At 43.5% G+C, this 22,179-nt stretch overlaps 4 protein-coding genes across 7 annotated transcripts in view; 1 reads left to right on the forward strand and 3 right to left on the reverse strand.

Annotated features, from left to right (window-relative positions):
- Positions 1–2,874: 2,874 nt before the first annotated feature.
- On the forward strand, positions 2,875–5,425 carry dnase1 (deoxyribonuclease I). 2 transcript variants are annotated; one of them, XM_076983509.1, is made up of 9 exons: positions 2,875–2,976; positions 3,116–3,254; positions 3,348–3,436; positions 3,529–3,615; positions 3,877–3,992; positions 4,349–4,461; positions 4,602–4,756; positions 4,936–5,026; positions 5,225–5,425. In XM_076983509.1, exons 2-9 carry the CDS (start codon positions 3,117–3,119, stop codon positions 5,270–5,272), a joined length of 837 nt encoding a protein of 278 aa, XP_076839624.1. In that variant the 5' UTR covers positions 2,875–2,976; position 3,116; the 3' UTR covers positions 5,273–5,425. The 2 variants fall into 2 exon arrangements, with proteins under 2 accessions (XP_076839624.1, XP_076839630.1); XM_076983515.1 differs by lacking the exon at positions 2,875–2,976 and having other exon boundaries at positions 3,079–3,254.
- Positions 5,426–5,696: 271 nt separating this feature from the next.
- On the reverse strand, positions 5,697–9,261 carry eci1 (enoyl-CoA delta isomerase 1). The gene is made up of 7 exons (XM_076983500.1): positions 9,159–9,261; positions 8,379–8,504; positions 8,085–8,212; positions 6,981–7,127; positions 6,734–6,855; positions 6,183–6,361; positions 5,697–6,032 (listed from the first exon to the last, which is right to left on the reverse strand). The coding sequence occupies exons 1-7, from the start codon at positions 9,199–9,201 to the stop codon at positions 5,866–5,868; spliced, it is 912 nt and encodes a 303-aa protein (XP_076839615.1). The 5' UTR covers positions 9,202–9,261; the 3' UTR covers positions 5,697–5,865.
- A 375-nt stretch (positions 9,262–9,636) lies between these two features.
- On the reverse strand, positions 9,637–14,650 carry LOC143484669 (enoyl-CoA delta isomerase 1, mitochondrial-like). Of its 2 annotated transcripts, none has more exons than XM_076983527.1 (7): positions 14,553–14,650; positions 13,740–13,865; positions 13,462–13,589; positions 11,997–12,143; positions 11,750–11,871; positions 10,894–11,072; positions 9,637–10,744 (listed from the first exon to the last, which is right to left on the reverse strand). In XM_076983527.1, exons 1-7 carry the CDS (start codon positions 14,593–14,595, stop codon positions 10,578–10,580), a joined length of 912 nt encoding a protein of 303 aa, XP_076839642.1. In that variant the 5' UTR covers positions 14,596–14,650; the 3' UTR covers positions 9,637–10,577. The 2 variants fall into 2 exon arrangements, with proteins under 2 accessions (XP_076839642.1, XP_076839650.1); XM_076983535.1 differs by lacking the exon at positions 14,553–14,650 and adding an exon at positions 14,251–14,338.
- Positions 14,651–14,979: 329 nt separating this feature from the next.
- The window catches only part of arhgdig (Rho GDP dissociation inhibitor (GDI) gamma), a 22,661-nt gene continuing 15,461 nt past the window's right edge, over positions 14,980–22,179 (reverse strand). For both annotated transcript variants that reach the window (XM_076983541.1, XM_076983540.1), the window contains exons 4-6: positions 18,173–18,249; positions 17,217–17,280; positions 14,980–16,712 (exon numbers count right to left, since the gene is read on the reverse strand). In XM_076983541.1, the coding sequence (XP_076839656.1) occupies positions 16,507–16,712; positions 17,217–17,280; positions 18,173–18,249 (347 nt within the window). In that variant the 3' untranslated portion in view covers positions 14,980–16,506. The remainder of the gene's footprint in view (positions 16,713–17,216; positions 17,281–18,172; positions 18,250–22,179) is intronic.

A 22,179-nucleotide genomic window follows, 5' to 3' on the forward strand; every position in this document is an offset into this window, starting at 1 on the left:
AGTGGACGCGTTTTTACATAACAGCCGGTGTAACATTTGACACTTTCAAATGCAAAAAAGACTTCAAAAGTCTTTATTTGTAATATTTGTATGGACGAGTTTTTGGGGACTTAATAATGTGTATAAAAAGCAAATGAATAAAAAAAAAGAAAATTAAATAAATGTTTCGTTTCTTCAATGATTTAAAGTTGTTAAACAAGCATTTTAATTACGAATGAAATAATTATATTTAAAATATTTAAGTATTATTTGTCTATATATTTGGTGACGCTACAGGAGGGTACTAATGCCGAGCAGGGCATATCCAGTGTGAGGAGCCTCAGATAAGGTCCTTAAAACTACCCACCTACCTCACTAACAAAGAGAGGAACAGTTGTCTGTGAACCTGAGAGAAAATTAAAGCAATTAATTAATTAAAACAGAAAAATAAATTAATAAAATATTAATTAAAGCAGAATATAAAAATGTATGTCCATGGTAAAAAGCCGATCTGTACAGCGTACACTCAGAACCTCAAGCTTGGCTCGACTCGAAACTCCATGTATAAAGTCTCATGGAAGACAAAGCTCCAGACTATTCTCCGTCCTGGCTCCAAGATGGTGGAACGATCTTCCATTAGCTGCTAGGACTGCAGAGTCTATTGCTATCTTCAAGCGTAGACTGAAGACTCACCTGTTTGTTGAGTTCTTACCAGAGCACTAATTCAGCTGATACCACTTGCCATTGTTCTTAAATTGTATGTCTGTCTATGGTTATCTGTGCTTCTTGGCAAATGTCTAACTTGCAAAACACTAAGTAATGACATTGACTCCTGTAGTTTAGTAGTAGTCTGACTCAATGGTGTCTTGAATTCTGGCCTATCCGTACTATTACCTAGGATGTATTCTGTGATCAGAAGCAAAGCACTTTGTAAGTCGCTCTGGATAAGAGCATCTGCTAAATGCCTAAAATGTAAATGTAAAGCAAACTCCCTGAACACGATCCAGCAACCATTGCGTTAGCAGATGTCCAAGTGGTATGAAGTATGAAGAGCAGGACAGCTCCAGGCCCTGACATGGTCCACACTCAGTGGCTGAAGAAGTTAGCCTGGCAGCACTATTAATCACACTCTAATGAGCCAACTGCTAATGGGTGGAACCCACCCTGAATGGTTAGCTGAAGGCCAGATGGTCCTGATCATGAAGGATCCCCAGAAGGTTCCAGATGGTTCCATCCAACCACCAGCCAACAACCTGCCTCTGCACAACATGTATGCTCCTATCAAGTATCACTGCGGATAGTGATAGGGTCCCAGAAAGGCACAAGTAAGAACACCAGAGGAGCCCAGAAGATATTTGTGGCAGGGGCAGGTCTAGGATTTTCCTGAGTAAGGGGCCATCAAGGGGCTACAATATTCATAGAGGGGCCAACTATATGTCCAACATCATTGCACACCATCCCTGGTATTGGTAGTGTATACATTTCACTAGTAGGTTTGTGAAAATATTGCTAAATTGTCAATACTGCTACTGCTTTATCACCATTCACAAAATGATGTTTCTCACACCACATCTCATTTAGGGGGGCCTTGGTGGTGAGGGGGGGGGGGGGGGGGCAAGGATGTCGCGACAGGAAATCTTGTGGCTCTTGTGTTCATCAGGAAAACATTGACATTCAAAATTAGCACTTATTTACCAATCAGGAGCAACATTTGTCACTGGTTTATCTTCTCTATATGAGCTCAATGTTTGTAGAATATTTGCAGTAATTTCATTCATCCAGTTAAAATTCTCATAAGAGCTCTTGATCCCCCATGCTGTGATTTTTTGACTCAGAAAAAGGTACTGCAGTAATCATCAGCCAGTAGGGGTCTCTGTTGAGGCACTTGAGGCAAATAGACAAAACTCGTTTTTAGTTGCCAGCTCTCATAGGCAGTAATGTTCCAGCGATGTTTACTACAGGCTAATGCTGAAAGGTACCTAACCTTATATATACATAATCAATCCACCACCTGTTTGAAACACACTGTAAATATAGCGAAAAATACAGAACAGTATTTTGAATTATTTAGTAGGCCTATCTGAATATATATATATATATATATGTGTGTGTGTGTACATATATATATATACAACATTTTTGTTAACAGAAACCTGCAGCACTGGTAACAAGGGAAGGGTCTATATAAAAAGAGAAAAAAAGAATTAATTGGCCAAACATTTCTGTGTCAAGGCTGAAACTGCAGTTAATGTGTGATGAACCTTATCAACACAAATCCTAAAACACCAGTGTTGCCAAAAAAAAACTGAACAGAAAAGAACTGAAACAAACATTACGTCAAATCACTTTTTGAATAAAACACTTGCTTACAAATATCATCTTTTATGCAGTTCTAGACCTACTCTTACTGACCTAGTGTGAGCAGTCTATGAGATATTCAGACGGTGGATGTAAGAAACCAATCAGATCATACTATTATTAGTTCATTCTTTAAAATGATTATTAGAACTACTGTCATTTAATTTGTCTTCATATTCGGCATTGACTTTTCAACCCTTCTGGCCCTATCAGTAACAACCCTAGACTAAATCACTTTTCTGTAACCTAGTTATCTTTTGTAGCCTCTGATTAAACTACACGGAACTCCAATTTAAATACAACACATACAATACAAAAAAATGTCAATTTTCAGTCCAATAACTCTCTCATACACCAGTGATCTAAATTGTGAATATTAAAAATGTTTCATGGTGATTTAATCTTATCCCTTATCCTTTACATGCACATTATAGTCTCCTTTCTGGATGGAGTTACAGCTGCAAAAGGGCACAACATTCCCACACATTTCACAAATAAAAGGCCCCCAGGAAAAATGATACCACTTGTAGGTGGTGGGCGAAAGGTGCTGTGATAAGTATAAAGAGCTTTTCTGTTAGTCTGCTGGGATTTCACAGAATAAAAGGTACAGAGTGAAGTCGAGGCACATCTCAACAACAGGTAGTGTTCTTAATGGTTTTCCCCAAATGGATTTATTTTCAAATTACAACCTCATGACATGAGACCTTACTGTCAGAAAATGTAAGTATTACAGAATGCATGATCTTTGCTGAACGTCTCTCTGTCTATTCTGATGTAGAATGAAGACTACAGTTACCATTGCCCTGCTGCTGGTGTTTGTGAATCTGGGAAGCTCCTTACTGATCGGAGCCTTTAACGTCAGAGCCTTTGGGAACAAGAAAGCGTCCAACGCCACACTGCTCGACCTCATAACTAAAGTGAGTTGAACGGGAGTTCACGTCACCCACACCATCTCCACTGCTGGTGAGGGCTTAACGTTCTCACAGACGGAGTATTTTGTGTTTCTGCAGATAGTGCAGCGGTATGACGTCGTCCTTATCCAAGAGGTACGGGACAGTGACCTCTCTACCACCAACAAGCTAATGCAACGCGTGAACGAGTGAGTGTGAATGCAACCCATTCATGTGTGAGAGGCACTCAAATCTCAGAAGTTCTGTCTATGTTAATTTAGCGCGTCAATCTCATACTCAGGGTTCCTTCTCCGTACAACTACAAGCACATCGTGAGTGAACCGCTGGGCAGGAGCACTTATCAAGAGAGATATCTCTTTATCTACAGGTACCGTTTGACCTGCAATATAAGCAGAGGTGGACATTCCAGGTTCATAAAATAAAAGTCCTTCCCAGGATTTTACTCAAGCTTGCTGGATTTTCTAATTAGTGCAAACCAGGTAAAATTAATTGAATCTACACAACCCTAGAAACCTGAGCAAAGTCTTGGTGAGGGTTTTACTTTCTGAACCTGGAATGCCCACTTCTGAATATAAGCAAACAAGTTCCCTACATAGCAAGCACCCTCACAGGTGTTTGTGCTCACCAGGCAGGAGACCGTCTCAGTGGTGAAGAACTTCACCTATGATGATGGGTGTGAACCCTGCGGAACGGACACATTCAGCCGAGAGCCATTTGTGGTTATGTTCTCATCGGCTTCCTCAGGTTTATATGGTCCTTAGTTTTCCTGTTTAAGGGTTTTAAATTAACTTCTCTAATAATAATGAGTATAAGAATGGATGATATATTTGAATTTGACAAAAGCTCTTGACTGGAAATTAATTCAGTTTATTTTACCACACTGTTTAACACAGTTGTACCTTCAGGGGAATAAACATCTTGACTAAAAGTTCATGAACAGATAAGTGTGAAGTTTTGTTAGCGGACAAAACAACGTAACCAAAAAGCTCTTGCTAGTTAAAAAAAAAAAAAAGGAAAGCGGAAACAAATGTATAGTGTACCATGGTAACCAAGTAATGTACAGAGGCTAACAGATGAGCATATGTGTGTGCTTCCTCCAGTCGTGCAGAACTTTGTCCTGATCCCTCAGCACACGTCCCCGGACCTGGCTGTCCAGGAGGTGGACGCACTGCATGACGTGGTCCTCTACACCAGACAGCAGTGGAGCACCAATGTAACGCTTAAACCTGGGCATGTGGTTGGAATGGGTGGTGTCAAAAAGGAGTTTGATTCCTAGTCATGGACTTATTGAAATCTAATGCACCACGTGAGAATGTACGATGAAGAACTGGTCTGTTTCTTGTGGTTTTGCAGAACATTTTGCTTCTGGGCGACTTCAACGCTGGATGTGGCTACATTACGGACAAAAACTGGTCACAAATCCGACTGTACACAAACAGGAGTTACCACTGGCTAATCCCTGATAGTGCAGACACTACCGTCACAGACACGGTCTGTCCCTACGACAGGCAAGTCCTACACCAGCGGGACATGTCCAGAAATACTGACTGCAGAGGTCCCGGTTTGTGCCTCACACTTGAAACACACTGACAAGAAAACATTTTAGAAAATGTCATGTACCAGAAATACCTATTGGACTTTAAGCCTTCATTTCATCATATTAAATAATTGTTTTTCTTACCGACAGGATTGTATCCACCACTGACATGCTGAGAGGCGTTGCAGAGACGGCCCAAGTCTATGACTTTATGACAGCTCTGGGACTAAGTCACAGCTGGGTAGGACTCCCCCCCCCCCCCCCCCCCCCCCCCCCCCCCCCCCCCTTCCCAGCTTCCATTCATGTAGTGAACAGAGATAACTGCCTCCACAGCTGGGAAGCCCTATGTGCTTAACTGGGAGGACTGGTGTACTGTGTGTAAAGTGTTGTCTTGTTCCTGGCGTGTGTGTGTGTGTGTGTATGCGTATGTGTGCCTTAGGCGTTGGCCGTCAGCGATCACTTCCCCGTCGAGGTCCAGCTCATTTGAGCTGCTCTGTGGGTCTCCATGGATCTTTCTGCATAAAAACTAGCACTTAATAATAAAGTCATCAGCAGCAGTTAGTGAGAAATATTTTTTATGAAGCTATACAAAGTTATGAGGTGCTGATCAGGAGTTCCACCAAGTACTTTCTACAATAAAGGCTTTTGGACAAAAAAAACCTACCTTTTTTGCTATTGTGGTGTCCGATGCTTTGACCCTCACAAAACTAAGGTCAAGAAAAGTTTCCTTGTTCTCTATTAGTAAAGCTAACTGCAGGCCAACTATGGTACTGTTTCTGGCTATTTCTGATCAGAGTTTTTCAATGGTGACTCATATTCAATAGTGTAATCTTATATGAAATCTAGCTATCATCGCTCTATAAACCAGGCCCACATCAGAGAGCTGGAGAAGCGATGTGCAGACACAAACGCAGTTCCATCTTCCATTACTGTTACGTTTGCCAGAAAAAAGTCAGATTAACAACACACACACAGTACAATCCAACATATCACCCCTACCATAAAGAACAGGTTCATGGTCACATTTAAACAGGTCACAGTTGAAAGCAGAGGCTCATGGGATGTGACTCAGTCCTTTCTTCAGACCTTCTTCTTCTTCAGTGCTGCCAAATACATCCCGAGAGACTTCTGGATCGAGTCTTTCGTGATGAAACCGATGAAGTTTTCAATGTCAGCTTCCCTGTTCGCTAGCAGCTTGTCAACCGTGGGTTTCCTCATCATGGACTTGCTGATCTCCCGGGCGTGACCTGCAGACAGCACACATCAGGGCACTTCAGGAACAATCCACTTCAAGACACCATGCCTTCATCTTTACTCTACATCCATCAAAAATGAATCTTCATGAAGACATACACTGATGTCAGTCACTTAAGTGCAGATAAAAGTGTAAAACTGACCTGGGACGGTCAACCACTTGGCCAGAGTGTTCGTAGCCGTGCTGAGAACTTTGTCCTCGGGAACAAGCTGGTCCACCAGGCCAATCTTCAGAGCTTCTGGAGCACTGTACATTATGCCCATCTGAAGAGAAAGCTCTGTTGTTCTGTGACCCACTGTGTTCACCATGGTTTCCTTAAACCTGAGACAGGTACCAGACAGCGGGTTTCCCTACACGTGCTTTGAAAATTGGAATCCAAAAGAAATCTGACATTACTACAGCTAGGTTGGTATATAGTGCCAACAGGCATACAAACAGTCAGAAATAACACAATATCAGCCAAGAATATAAAAACAAATGGTATAAATTAGAACAATTGTAAAGATGTATTTTAAACGACAAATTAAATATACTGAAACTGGCATCACCATATATTGATGAATGTGGTAGGAACATGGGTGTCAATCTCTGTGAATGAGTTGGGGCTCACGTTTGCCCCAACTAGTTTGCCCCAAAAAAGAAACAATATTTGTGTACACTGCTGTACTGATTACAGCCGTGTGCATTACTGACCAGAAGGGAGCCACAATGCCGAGCTGTGTTTCATTGAGTCCTATGGCGTATCGAGGATCGTCAGCCATGATCCGGTAGTCACAACACATAGCCATTAAACAGCCCCCTGCAGGACTGGCACCCTGAAAACAGCACACAGAGTCAAACTGTGTCAACAACAAACAAACGCCTGAGCCTGGGGAAGCTACGGTGGCCCGAGAGGCTCAGGTCAAAGGTCAGAGGAGTGCATCACTTAGAGGATGCTCACGTTGATGGCGGCGATCGTGATCTTGCTGAAGCCGTACAGTTTCAGCCACATGTCCTGAACGGCCTTCCAGAAGGCCCCACAGTGTTCAGGACCCGTCCCGTACATGTCCATGATGTCCAGGCCTGCTGAGAAAATCCTCGGCTGGGCCTGTGTTAAATAAATAAACAGTGTAGTAGCAGACAGACAGACAGGCAGACAGACAGGCAGGCAGACAGACAGACATAAATATTGGGGGCAACTCTTCAGATACTACAACAGCAGTGTTCTTACTTTTCTTTTTTCAGGCTTTCTTTTCAGTGTGTGCACTTACATGCAATTAATAATCCGATCATAATCAAATTTCTCAAGGAAATGTAATTATTGAAGTGGTCATGTAAATAGCATATCCCATTTCTTAGATCGGAACATGGCTTAGAAATCAGATTAATACATTTGCTAAAGAGAGATAGATTTTAACTCCGTATTCTGTTTATTCAGTGCATGAATATCTGTACTCTGATTTATTTTGCATTTCCCTAGTCTGTGTATTCTCGCAAACAAGACCGGAGTGGATGTGCAGAAACGTTCTGGAATTAAAAGCAGCACCCATGAAATGTCTATTAAATACTTTGGGGAGATTTTTAAATGCAGTACATGCACATGTAAATGAAGAATCTGACCTGTGCACTACCAGTAACCATAAAAAAAAACCAAGAAAGATTCATATTTGCCACTAAAGTGGGTCCATGTTTGCAAAAAGCCATGCCAGGGAGCCTTAAGTTCACAACACATCATTCTGAGAGATTATTGCATTGGTTTCAGAGTAGTAATTCAATTATTGCTTGACTCATGTAAACCCAGAGATTTCCAATTATCTGAAAACTGAAGTACATGTAAACACGTTGATGGGATTACTGAAGAAATCAGATTTTTTTTGGAGTTATCAGATTATTAAATGCATGTAAACACTCATTTTTAAGTGTGTGCCCTGTCCTGCATTTTGACTTCAGTGAGGCAAATTACAGGCCGACCTTAGTTTGTATGCAGCTAAATTAAAGACTGAAACCATTAGCCTGCTCGCCAGTGTACAACCCTGTCGTGTCGTCCGAGCTCCCAGTGACTTACGGAGGTCAGAATGACGCCTCTGCAGCTCTTGTCGAGTTCAAGCTTCTCCAGACTGATGGAAAACTCCGTGAGAAAGTCAAGACCCATACTGTTGACAGGAGGATTCTGAAACTTCATTACAGCAATGCCTGCGCACAAACGTCACAAGGAAAAAGACATGTAAAATCCATCTTCACATAACAGCACATTTGCAGTGCAGAACAGGAGGTGTGTGTGTGTGTGTGTGTGTGTGTGTGTGTGTGTGTGTTGGGGGAGGGGGGGGGGTGTTATACATTTTAAGGTGTCATCTCGTACCATTACTGCTGTCCAGTTCCACCTTGATTTTTGACGAAGTTGACATATTTCTGTTGTTGGAACCCAAGTGTGACCGTGCATAAGGTCTCCCATGTCTACAGCCTCCCGAGAGTGTAGAAAGAAACCCTGAGAGACACACGGTATGGAGCGTGTGTGAACACACACAGCTTATCCACAGTCTATTTACAGCTGCCACTAATATGCAGTTAGCCATGCATGGCTTTATTTCTCTACGTCATACAACCGATACTACCTTGGTCGTTTATCTGTAATCCTCCCTAAATTTATTTTAATCCTACAATTTTTACGTACGCATATGTATTCATGGACGTGAAAGCACCAAACAAATGACCGAACCCTATAAAAATGTAATGCAACGTTAAGACGGATATGAATAAAAATAATGTATAACAGCAGTCCTCAAACATTCACTGATAATGGCGACATGCACGAATCTGAACCGACAATCCTAGCTCACCTATTCCACTATTTTTCCTGAAGGACATTTGACCTTTGCACTATTTTTCTGTGCAAGCAATTGCACATCGCTTGGCTGATCTGTAAAATCAGGATCGGGTGATCTGGTTTAGGTCACTAAAAACATTAGGAGCGATTTTCACTTGGCTGTTCCGACTATTATTTTCGTGGAGGACTGCTCACCTTTGTCCTACTTTTCGTGCAAATATTTGCCACAGTTTAATTTGGTTAGACATTTATCAGATAGTCGTAAAACAATGCCACGAATAGTGAAATCGAGTAACAAATATTAAACAAACGTACCAGAAAACTCCAACCTTGCTACTTGTCTCAATATAGTTGCCATGTCGCGAGCTTCCTTCCCGTGACGTCGACGTTCGATGGTATGACCGCCAGTGATGACGAATTACACCGGATAAACGTCACAGATAAACAACCATCAAGAGAGGGGCAACACTGTGGATGAAATCTCGATTTTGTTTGAAGCGAAACTCATGAAATATACATATTCACTCATGATAAGCATGTCATTTATCTACTGTTATACATACAAAGAGGGGTACTGATGCTTTGTATCAATTTTACATTCTTATTATTATCAAATTAAATCAAATAAAATATATTTGTATAGCAAATATAATATAATAATAATAATACATTCTTATTATTATATACTTGATATTCTAAAATGGGAATTGTACTGCTGTAAAATTATTATATATAAATGAAAGTATAAAATTCATCATATATACATTTCAGGAAAGAAAGTGTATGAAGGCAAGCTTATTGACTGGCTTTATTTTAAAAGATGCACAATATCCTGGAAGTACAGTGTAATCTTCCTTCTGGGCCACTTCAACGCTGGATGTGGCTACATCATGAATTACAACTGGTCACAAATCCGACTGTACACAAACGAGTTACCACTGGCTAATCCCTGATAGTGAAGACACTACCATCACAGACACGGTCTGTCCCTATAACAGGCAAGTCCTACACCAGCGGGACATGTCCAGAAATACTGACTGCAGAGGTCACGGTTTCAAACATGTGCCTCACACTTGAAACACACTGACAAGAAAACATTTTAGAAAATCTGAAATACGCTTTCTGTGGCACAAGTGGTGGTAATGTACCAGAAATACCCATTCGACTTTAACCCCTTTCATTTCATCCTATTTAATAATTGTTTTTCTTACCGACAGGATTGTATCCACCACTAACATGCTGAGAGGCGTTGCAGAGACGGCCCAAGTCTATGACTTTATGACAGCTCTGGGACTAAGTCACAGCTGGGTAGGACTCCCCCCCCCTCCCAGCTTCCATTCATGTAGTGCACAGAGATAACTTCCTCTGCAACTGGGATGCCGCATGTGCTTAACTGGGAGGACTGGTGTACTGTGTGTGGGTGCATGTGTGATGTGTGTTTTAGGTGCTGGTCATCGGCGATCAGTGTGAAGATCCACCTCATTTGAGCTGCTCTGTGGATTACTCACTGAGGGCTAGAACTTTAGGGCAATGGCTGTTGTAAAATGTGGTATACTAATAAATTTGACTTTGACCCATAGAAAACTAAGGTTATGCACATTTACCTTGTTCTCTATTAGAAAAAGTAACTCTAGGCCAACTAAGGTGCTGTTTTGGCTATTTCTGATCAGTTTTTCAGTGGACAATGGTCACAGCTGAAAGCAGAGGCTCATGGGATGCGATTCAGTCCTGTCTTCAGGCCTTCTTCTTCTTCAGTGCTGCCAAATACATCTCAAGGTACTTCTGGTTTGAATCTTTCGTGACGAAGTCGACAAAGTTTTTAACGTCAGCTTCCCTGTTCGCTAGCAGCTTGTCAACCGTGGGTTTCCTCATCATGGACTTGCTGATCTCCTGGGCGTGACCTGCAGACAGCACACATCACACACTTCAGGAACGATCCACTTCAAGACACCATGCCTTCATCTTTACTCTACATCCATCAAAAATGAATCTTCATGAAGACATACACTGATGTCAGTCATTTAAGTGTAGATAAAAGTGTATAACTGACCTGGGATGGTCAACCACTTGGCCAGAGTGTTCGTAGCCGTGCTGAGAACTTTGTCCTCGGGAACAAGCTGGTCCACCAGGCCAATCTTCAGAGCTTCTGGAGCACTGTACATTATGCCCATCTGAAGAGAAAGCTCTGTTGTTCTGTGACCCACTATATTCACCAAAGTATCCTTTAACCTGAGACAGGTACCAGACAGCAGGTTTCCCTATTCATGCTTTTAAAATTAGAATCCAAAAGACAACTGACATTAGGACAGCTAAGTGTTATTATATAGTGCCAACAGGCATACAAAAATGATTAGAAATAAATAGTACCACATCAGCCAATAAAATACAAATAAGCTGTACATATTAGAACAATTAGAAATTTGCAAGTATTTTAAATGACAAATTAAATACACTGAAAGTGGCATCGGTATATGTTGATGTATATGGTACATACAGGGGTGTCAATCTCTGTCCACTTAAAGTTCAGGCTCACATATGATTCTCTCAGAAACGACTCAATGCATGAAATCTTAAATTTCACCACAATTCAATTTTGTCTTTGGTACAGCTCAAATCTATTTTCAAGTGAGACAATGCTAGCTTACATCTGCCCTAACTAGCTTGCCTCTGCTCTCCATACACACAGGCCTGCTCCCCCCTGCTACACACAGCTCTGGACTCAAAGAGGAGAATTACACATAGAAAAAAAGAGCGTAAATTGAGCTAAATATGAAACTGATTCAAACATTACAATGTCAGTGTTGTTGAACCTTTAGTTTAATCTCGAATGGCATCGATGGTGCCTAATTGCTGAGAATCTTATATTATATCTTGCCATATTGATTATAGCCATGTACATCACTGACCAGAAGGGAGCCACAATGCCGAGCTGTGTTTCGTTGAGTCCAATGGCGTATCGAGGATCGTCAGCCATGATCCGGTAGTCACAACACATAGCCATTAAACAGCCCCCGGCAAAGCCGCTGCCCTGCAAACAGCACAGGGAGTCAAACTGTGTCAAGAACAAGCAAACGCCTGAGCTTGGGAAAGCTACGGTGGCCAGAGAGGCTCAGGTCAAATGTCAGAAAAGTGTGCAGCTCACAGGACGCTCACATTGATGGCGGCGATGGTGAGCTTGCTATAGCTGTACAGTTTCAGCCAAATGTCCTGAAAGGCCTTCCAGAACGCCCCGCAGTGTTCAGGACCCGTCCCGTACATGTCCATGATGTCCAGGCCTGCTGAGAAAATCCTCGGCTGGGCCTGTGTTAAATAAATAAACAGTGTAGTAGCAGACAGGCAGACAGACAGGCAGACAGGCAGACAGACAGGCAGACAGACAGGCAGACAGACAGGCAGACAGGCAGGCAGACAGGCAGGCAGGCAGACAGACAGGCAGACAGACAGGCAGACAGACAGGCAGACAGACAGGCAGACAGGCAGACGGACAGGCAGACGGACAGGCAGACAGACAGGCAGACAGACAGGCAGACAGACAGGCAGACAGGCAGACAGACAGGCAGACAGACAGGCAGGCAGACAGACAGGCAGACAGACAGGCAGACAGACAGGCAGGCAGACAGGCAGGCAGACAGGCAGGCAGACAGACAGACAGGCAGACAGACAGACAGACAGACAGGCAGGCAGACAGACAGGCAGACAGACAGGCAGACAGACAGGCAGACAGACAGACAGACAGACAGGCAGACAGACAGGCAGACAGACAGGCAGACAGACAGGCAGACAGACAGGCAGACAGACAGGCAGACAGACAGACAGACAGGCAGACAGACAGGCAGACAGACAGGCAGACAGACAGGCGTACTCCCTTGGCACATTTACATGCACATAAAAATCTGATCATAATCAGATTTCTCAAGTAATCTGATTATTGAAGTGGTCATGTAAATATCATACACTGATTTCTTAGATTGGAGCATGCCCTAGAAATTAAGGAATCTGCTAAAGAGAGATGAATTTTAAAACTCAGTAATCTGGTTTCTCAGTGCATGAAAATCCGTACTCTGATTTATTTTGGATTTCCCTACTCTGTGTATGCTCGCAAACAAGACCAGAGTGGAGGTGAAGGAACGTTATGGATTTAAATGTAGCACCCACGAAATGTCTATTAAATATTGTGGGGAGATTTTGAAAAATTAGCAGTACATGCGCATGGAAATTAAGAATTAAAATTGTTCACTATGAATAACCATAAAAAAATCAAGATCCACATTTATAAAAAGCCTGAAGACTGAAGTTTATGACACCATAATTCTGAGGGTCTTCCAGAATGGCTGGTTACAAATCAGATTACTGCCTGTCTCTTGCCTGAGAGATTATTGCCTGACTTTTCCCATTATGTGAATATCCAACCGCATGTAAACGCACAGATTGGATTCCTCATGAAATCAGATTTTCTGCAGTTATCGAATTATTAAGTGCCATGTATTTTGACCTTAATGAGGCAATTACAGGCCGACCTTAGTTTGTATGCAGATCAAGACTAAATTAAAAACTGAAACCATTAGCCTGCTCGCCAGTGTACAACCCTGTCGTGTCGTCCGAGCTCCCAGTGACTTACGGAGGTCAGAATGACGCCTCTGCAGCTCTTGTCGAGTTCAAGCTTCTCCAGACTGATGGAAAACTCCGTGAGAAAGTCAAGACCCATACTGTTGACAGGAGGATTCTGAAACTTCATTACAGCAATGCCTGCGCACAAACGTCACAAGGAAAAAGACATGTAAAATCCATCTTCACATAACAGCACATTTGCAGTGCAGAACAGGAGGTGTGTGTGTGTGTGTGTGTGTGTTGGGGGGGGGGGGGGGGTGTTATACATTTTAAGGTGTCATCTCGTACCATTACTGCTGTCCAGTTCCACCTTGATTTTTGACGAAGTTGACATATTTCTGTTGTTGGAACCCAAGTGTGACCGTGCATAAGGTCTCCCATGTCTACAGCCTCCCGAGAGTGTAGAAAGAAACCCTGAGAGACACACGGTATGGAGCGTGTGTGAACACACACAGCTTATCCACAGTCTATTTACAGCTGCCACTAATATGCAGTTAGCCATGCATGGCTTTATTTCTCTACGTCATACAACCGATACTACCTTGGTCGTTTATCTGTAATAAATTGCATAATTGCATATAAATTATCTGTAATTTATTTTAATCCTACAATTTTTACATATGCATATGTACTCTTGGACGTGAAAACACCATACAAATGACCGAACCTTATAAAAATGTAATGCAACGTTAAGACGGATATGAATAAACATAATGTATAACTGTTTACAGCAGTCCTCAAACATTCAATGATAATGGCGACACACATGCACGAACCCGAACCGACAATCCTAGCTCACCTATTCCACTATTTTTCCTGAAGGACATTTGACCTTTGCACTATTTTTCTGTGCAAGCATTTGCACTTCGCTTGGCTGACCTGTAAAATCAGGATCGGGTGATCTGGTTTAGGTCACTAAAAACATTAGGAGCGATTTTCACTTGGCTGTTCCGACTATTATTTTCGTGGAGGACTGCTCACCTTTGTCCTACTTTTCGTGCAAATATTTGCCACGGTTTAATTTGGTTAGACATTTATCAGATAGTCGTAAAACAATGCCACGAATAGTGAAATCGAGTAACAAATATTAAACAAACGTACCAGAAAACTCCAACCTTGCAACTTGTCTCAATATAGTTGCCATGTCGCGAGCTTCCTTCCCGTGACGTCGACGTTCGAGGGTATGACCGCCAGTGATGACGAATTACACCGGATAAACGTCACAGATAAACAACCATCGAGAGAGGGGGAACGCGGTGGATGAAATCTGTTTTTGGTTTTGTTTTGATGCGAAACTCAAAACAAAAAATAAATTACATGTTCATGCAAGTAGTACATTTCTGTACTGTTAAAAATACAATACGGGTACTATGTCTCAGTAATGCTTCGTATCAATGACTTTACATCTTTATTATATACTTTATAATTTTATAATATCATTAGAAAATATATTGTCGTAAAATTATTGTATGTAATGGACGTATACAGATTATCATATATACATTTTAGGGGAAAAAATGTATGAAGGCAAGCTTTATTGGTGGACTTTATTTAAAAAGACAAGATGCACAATGTACAGTAAATCTTAGGCTATGATATTTTAGTCAATGAATCACAAGCTGAAGACCAGACTGTTGCTGTCCCTGACCGTCCCGATTCGAGTTTGACAGGTCAGAAATGAAAAACCACGACAAGGCTGTCCCAAGTACAACAAAACAGAAAGAGAGAAAAACAAGAACAAATTCTCGGTAACATGCAGTGTACCGCGATATTTAGGATCACTGTTATGAAAATAATTACATAATCACATCTAGTTATGAAAATAATTACATAATCACAACTATATTCATTTTAGGAAAACATATATTATGGGAAATATTTATGGGCTTTCTTTTAAACAGGGTTTTTTTTTTTTGTTTGTTTGTTTTTTGTTTTTTTTAGCAGACTACTCAAGTTCTGTCTGTGGTATCACAGTTATCAAGACTCTTTCCAAGATAATTACAGAAGACATTCAGCTGTTAAGTTTCTCTGTGCGTTTCTCTGTGCGTTTCACACCTGTAAGTTTCTTACAGGTGTAAGTTTCTTACAGGTGTTCCTGTAAGTTTCTTACAGGTGTGAATCTCACCTGTAAGAGCTTCATATCATTACACATGCACTTTTTGCGTATTCTATAACTATTTTACATCTTAAAAAAGCATCTCTCAAAACATTGTTTTCTGGAATGGCGCCATTAATTTTCCACACACTAGTTCACAGCTTGGCACGTGACTATGAGTCAAAAGTGAATAAATGAATTCAGACAAGAAGCCCGAGACCAGAGGCATGTGTTCACTTCATCATTTTAGCAAACATACGAGGTGTTGAATTCAATTATATATATGTATGTATGGACATATATTTGAAAAGCTCTAATATGAAATGAAAGCTGAAACAACAAAGAAGAAGGAACGCTGTGGAAGTAAACACTCATATAAAAATTCAAGCTCTGGAAAGGAGGGCGTTTGGTGTTTCCTGTACACAACCCGACTTAGCACAGGTGCCTCGTGTCAGCACGGACGTCGCCTCTGTGAATCCCCCACGAGGCCTCCGTGATGGTCTGAATACAGAACCAGCACAGGAGGACGGCCACTGCACGATCGGATCAAATTCGAGCATGCGGCGTTCGGCTGGCGAGCTCCAGAAACAACTTTAAATGCATCTCAAGAATACAGACATCGTAATACATTTACAGTTCAAGACACAAACTAGCCTGAGATCACAGGCAGGAGGAATTTTGTCTGTTGTCTATACAGCCGGTAACATGTTCTTTAGGAAATAAGTCTCATCTAATAACCTGCAATTCACTGTATATACTTTAGTGCCTACAATTCCGTGGTCCTAAAATGAAAGTACTGTATATTTGCATCAATTTTACCCTCACATAGTAACAAAAGATCCATTCATGACCCCATCCCCACTCCACGGCTAAGCTAAACCCCACTCTGTGCACCTTCCTTAAGCTCAGCAGGCCCTGGCGGCGACGCAGGTGCCTGTGAGACCGATAGAGGGCGCTGTTTCACTCGGTGCTGTCCCAGTCCTTCTTGATATGCAGGTTCCACTCCCAGGACAGGTGGTCCGTCTTGTCGTCATCCGTGAAGTAGGACTTGATGTGGTAGCTCCCGCGGACAATCAGGCCCTTGGGAGCCTCTTCCACAGGCGTCATGAACTCGTGTTCCTCCACCCGCGGCCCGTAGCTTCCCACCATGTACACGGCTTTATCCACTGGAAAAAAAGAGATCCAGTGTGCATGGACCAGAGATTGTTTGGTGGACGTGTGTTTGTCCAGTGTTAGGGCTTAATTTAGTTGCAGTTCTGTATCAGACCTAGGAGATCCTTCCCTGGGTGTTCTACCCTTCTGGAGAGTTTATAGCCTTCTCAAAACCTCGACTCACTGGATCAGGTGTGAGATAAAGGGCAGAGATGAACTGGGCCGTGAGGTTTATCTCCAGGAGCACGGTTAGTGTCAGCTGATCTAGGACAATTACTCTGCTGTATGAGGAAGTGAGTACACTGACACTGAAATAAATACTCCTTCTGCCCATGTGGCATCCTATCAGATGATGCCTGAAATGTTTTATGAACACAACAGCGACAACGGCGACAACGGAACGGTGTAAATTCTGATCGCACTGCTGATCCAGATCCATTATTCTAACATCAGCAGCAGGCCAGACCCCGAGTGAATTTTCCCAGCGCATTAAAATTCGCAGCGGTGTACGTCCTTACCTCGAAGTCCTTTCCTGTAGGTCAAATGAACGTACTTCAGGCCAGACACAATTTCCTTATTGACCTGATAAGGGCAGACAGAGGGGAACACATGCAGTACAATGAATGCTATTAGTTTAAGATCCTTGCCTTCATTCTCTGGCCCGCATGGGTTCCTATTAAACTGCTGTAACACCCACCAGACACCAGGTGGCGACAGTATCAGTAATCTGGGATACCGTAGTGCTAGCTGGTCCCCACAAATCTAAATTTGGCTTGGTTTCCTTGTGATGGTTATGTATACTTTACTATGTCAAAATGAATTGATTTAGTCTTGTTTCATGATCTGTCCTACCCAGAGGAGTGAAGATGCTTCGTTATAGGCTAGCTTTTATTTTTAGTTTATCTTTAGTTATTCTGTGAAATCAAGAGATCACAGAATCCTACAGTTGCTCTGACTGGCAGACACTACAGAGTAACTTTTTAAACATAACAAAAAGAACCTTCCAGACTAAATACGTTTAAAAACAAAACAAATAAAGCCATTTTGTGCTTGATGCCATGCCACAAAATGCTTATGATGGTTCTTTTGTTAGTGAATATAGGCTTGGGAAAACATCTAAACACACTTCTCATCACCGCCCTCTGGGACTGACCAGTTAAAACAAACAAATAAACTCACTGTTTGCCATCAGACCTTACTTCATATTACCAACTGGTCCAATTCTGGAAAGCACATCTACCTAGAAACGCTATGAAATTCTTTAAAAGATAGAATAAACTAACCTAATGTACCATTTAATGATAGCTACCATCTAATCTTTCATCTACCACTCCCACCTTGCCTATTATAAGCACTAATTGAAAAAGAATTTAAAATTAGTACTTATATGCTACAAAAGTTGTGTCAATCATAGGAAGGAGCACCTTGGTCACAAATGAGGTGTTTCTTTTTCTTTAGCTATGTCATACTTCACCTTGAAGTGAATCTTCACCCTGTAGTCTACACCCTCCTTCATGGTGAACGTCTGTTTCTTCAGAGCGTCAAGGTCGCCTGTATGAAAACATCGTTCGACAAAACACCTGCCATTACTTCATCGTGTCTCAGCTACACACGTAGTGGTCTGGACGAATACAGCAGAAGTCACCGGAGTTGCGGGAGTAAATGTTAGCCTCAGTTCAGCTGGGCTCGCTGTAAAAAGGCTTCTGTTCAAGAGCAGCGGCCACTGTGTTATCATTGTATCTCTCGAATTTGCCCTAAGTGCTTTATAATGGATTCTAGAGAGCAAAGATGGAGTAGAAAACAGAGACAGAAGAATGTTAAAAGTGGGTGCAGGAAAACAATGAGGGTGATGGGCTAGGGAGGCTGTGTTAAGAACAGACTAACCTAATTACCCAACACAGCTCTCATTTTATTTTGGTAGGACTCTTGTATCTTGTGCATTTGGGTGATTCGGCGGAAATAACCCGTAGGGAAGATCTCGCAGTAGCTTCACTGTACCATTATCTGCAATCTCTCTTCCATGTGGGTGCACATAGAAATCGCCTGAGCCATAATCTCCATGCACTATACTGAACCACACGCACATACACACACACATACACACACACACACACACACACACACATACACACACACACACACACACACACACACACACACACACACACACACACACACAAAGATTATTTATCTTTCTTACATACTAAAAGGATCAAAGAGGGTCCTATAGGTCAATGGGTGATCGTGCCAACATGTTTTATTAATATTAATCATAAAAATAATAATAATTATGGGTTCTGGCATGTTAATTTTTTTTCCCTAAACCTCAGATGAATTCCCACTGCCTTGGGAGGTTAGCCCAGACTTACTAGTTTACCCGTTGCTGCTACAAAGAGTCTCAACTTCAAAGCCACAGCCAGAGCATGGCAGGCCCATTTGTATAATGGCTTACAGAAGCACATTTGAGAGGTTCTTCTCAATTCACTCCTCAGGCAAACAGAACTGGGAAGGGGGGGGGGTCTAAGTGGGAAATGTGTCTTTATGGGGGTATAAAATGGGCCAACAGCACAGCAGCATAGTAGCCAGCTCTCTAGGAGTACGGACATCAACCAGAGGTTGCCAACTTTAGAACGGCAACAACAAAATCCCCCTTTCTCTGTTTTCCTCTCTCATCAAGCCCCGGGGAAATGTGTTTGTGATCTGCAGACAGCCGGCAGTCTGGAGGAGAAACAGCCAGATAGAAGAAGGTTGATGCTGAGGGATACTGCCCTGCCCTCTCTCTCTCTCTTTCTCTCTCTCTCTCTCTCTCTCTCTCTCTCTCTCTCTCTCTCTCTCTCTCTCTCTCTCTCTCTCTTCTCTCTCTCTCTCTCTCATATAGTAAAGATAAGCCACCTCTCTTCCCCTCTGTGCCACACTCTCACCTTCATTAATAACAAAGAAACAGATTGCTGCACAAGAAGCCTTGGGCAAACGCTCTATATTGTTGAAAAATTAATTTGCACAACCCCCCTCCACTCAGACTGCTTCGATTAGCTAGCTAGCATGCTACACTGTACAGGTTTGTGGTGGTAGAAGCATTTTCTGAGTCAATATGTTTATAATACATTAGTTACATTCTCAGTGGAGGGGGTGGGGGAGGGGCAGTAATAATCACCTCAGGACAGCTACTGACTACCCCAATACTGCATCCCCTACACAGTATGGGATAATATCATACTATTATATATATATATATATATATATATATATATATATATATATATATATATATATATATATATATATATATATATATATATATATATAATATATAGGCAAATACAGACAATGAATACAGACAATGAATATACTGATGAACCACTGCAGTCTAACGGGACCCCGTATTCTTATATGTAATTGTGTAAACAAACCGTGACAAATGACTTCTGTAAACCGACTCCAGATAAGGAATCGCATATTAGAGTAGAGACACGAGAAGATATATATGCTACGCATCCTCAAGAAAGCAAAGCGTCCACATCCTGGTATAGCAGGCTCCATCTGCTGCCACTCAGAGAGATGTCAGCCTATCGGACATCTATACAGCCATCAGCATCTTCTCCTCTGAGCACGACGCCGTGTGGTTAGGTGCAGAGACAGGCCTGATGCCTATCACAGGAAACGTGTCCAGCTGCCAGTGGAGATTAGAGTCAGAGGAGACACTCACTACAACGACTGCGGGAATATAAAGTGACTAGAAATGTGTGCGGAGCGGTAGAGACGGAGAGGTGAGCTTCCTCCCGGAGGACTCCCGGCCTTATTCTTATGCTTTGAATTGGGGCCGAAATGTCCGTGTGCTTAGATATGGCCCGGCTCCAAGAATTAAATTAAGAGTGGCCCGATCCTGACGTGGGTGGGGTCGAACCGACGATGCTGCGCTGATGATCTGTGAAGATCAAGGCACGATCAGGACCTTTCTGTGACCCGAAGGTGACCTTTCAACCCTTCGAGCGTGTGCTCAGCCCGTCCCACAGACAGTGGTTCCGCTCTGTCTGATCTCCCCCCGTCCCCGCAACAGGGTCAGAATTCGTCCGCTGCCAATTGGGATGGCAATCGTCTGACTGTGCAGCGCCCCCTACAGGTGGAACGTCTACAATAGCGCGCAACACATCTTTGATATGTTTGAATCTACACAAACATCGACAAAGCCAAAATGACACACACACACACACACACACACACACACACACACACACACACACACACACACGAGTCAAATAAGGAAATGGAAGCTTCCCCTGGTTGATGAACTGCATTGCCATGCCTTACACCCTTGTGGGTGTGCTAAATTTATGATCTTAAGCTCTGCTGCAAGAGTGGCAGTTAAGCGGAAAGGGAAGTTGGGTGCAGAACGCGGCTCGCTGTGACGGCAAGTATTTCCTGCAGAACCATTGCACCAGCCCCAACCGCAGATTCACTTCTGATTTTTTTTCTCTTAAAGGTTAAAAAGAGCTGAAATATCTCTGCGTCTCAGCGCCGCCTCGCTGGGGGGAGACCGTCTCGCTGGGGGGAGACCGCCTCGCTGGGGGGAGACCGTCTCGCTGGGGGGAGACCGTCTCGCTGGGGGGAGACGGTCTCGCTGGGGGGAGACCGCCTCGCTGGGGGAGACGGTCTCGCTGGGGGGAGACGGTCTCGCTGGGGGGAGACCGCCTCGCTGGGGGAGACGGTCTCGCTGGGGGGAGACGGTCTCGCTGGGGGAGACCGCCTCGCTGGGGGGAGACCGCCTCGCTGGGGGGAGACCGTCTCGCTGGGGGGAGACCGCCTCGCTGGGGGGAGACCGTCTCGCTGGGGGGAGACCGCCTCGCTGGGGGGAGACCGCCTCGCTGGGGGAGACCGCCTCGCTGGGGGGAGACCGTCTCGCTGGGGGGAGACCGTCTCGCTGGGGGGAGACCGTCTCGTTGCGGGGAGACCGCCTCGCTGGGGGGAGACCGTCTCGCTGGGGGGAGACCGTCTCGCTGCGGGGAGACCGCCTCGCGTTGGTTAAGCAATTTGCCAGCCAAGAGGGGCTTCTCTTTTCGGAATGCTGGACATCACCTGCATCGGTCTATTGCCTAGCAACCAGGTGACCTTTCCCAGTCGATCCCTTATAAAGCAAAGGGAGACTACAGGGCTAGTTAAAGGAGGAGAACCATCGCAGAAGCTCCCTCTGAAAGGGGAAGGAACCCCCCCCTCACGTCCTCGGCCCATGCTCGGTCCTGGCAGGACAGAAGCAGCCACCCCCCCCCGTGGGTGATCGATTCATAGCGTGGGTCTCCTCCCCCCCGCGCTGGCTGCCGGCCTGCGATTGGCTCACCTCCTAAGGAATGACATCATCCCTCTTGAGAAGGCGGGGAGCTTGTTAAAATGCGCCGTGAAGCTGCCGGGCTTCCGTCAATAGTGTCAGCTCAGAACACGCCCTCTCTGCCTGTGACCGGGGGGGACCCGGTCAGGGCAGTGGGGAGA

The sequence above is a fragment of the Brachyhypopomus gauderio genome, chromosome 2, assembly GCF_052324685.1.
Source record: "Brachyhypopomus gauderio isolate BG-103 chromosome 2, BGAUD_0.2, whole genome shotgun sequence".
In the NCBI taxonomy this organism is placed as follows: domain Eukaryota; kingdom Metazoa; phylum Chordata; class Actinopteri; order Gymnotiformes; family Hypopomidae; genus Brachyhypopomus; species Brachyhypopomus gauderio.

What these genes read in the sequence shown, in the direction of transcription:
- dnase1 (XM_076983509.1), top strand. Translation starts at nt 3,117, where the DNA reads ATGAAGACTACAGTTACCATTGCCCTGCTGCTGGTGTTTGTGAATCTG. An exon ending in AGATATCTCTTTATCTACAG is followed by an intron (nt 3,616 to 3,876) that starts GTACCGTTTGAC and finishes TGTGCTCACCAG; the next exon opens with GCAGGAGACCGTCTCAGTGG. An exon ending in GTTCTCATCGGCTTCCTCAG is followed by an intron (nt 3,993 to 4,348) that starts GTTTATATGGTC and finishes TGCTTCCTCCAG; the next exon opens with TCGTGCAGAACTTTGTCCTG.
- LOC143484669 (XM_076983527.1), bottom strand. Translation starts at nt 14,595, where the DNA reads ATGGCAACTATATTGAGACAAGTTGCAAGGTTGGAGTTTTCTG. An exon ending in GGAACTGGACAGCAGTAATG is followed by an intron (nt 13,590 to 13,739) that starts GTACGAGATGAC and finishes GTTTGTGCGCAG; the next exon opens with GCATTGCTGTAATGAAGTTT. An exon ending in GGCATTGTGGCTCCCTTCTG is followed by an intron (nt 11,073 to 11,749) that starts GTCAGTGATGTA and finishes TACCTGTCTCAG; the next exon opens with GTTAAAGGATACTTTGGTGA.
- eci1 (XM_076983500.1), bottom strand. Translation starts at nt 9,201, where the DNA reads ATGGCAACTATATTGAGACAAGTAGCAAGGTTGGAGTTTTCTG. An exon ending in GGAACTGGACAGCAGTAATG is followed by an intron (nt 8,213 to 8,378) that starts GTACGAGATGAC and finishes GTTTGTGCGCAG; the next exon opens with GCATTGCTGTAATGAAGTTT. An exon ending in CAAGTGGTTGACCGTCCCAG is followed by an intron (nt 6,033 to 6,182) that starts GTCAGTTTTACA and finishes TGCTGTCTGCAG; the next exon opens with GTCACGCCCGGGAGATCAGC.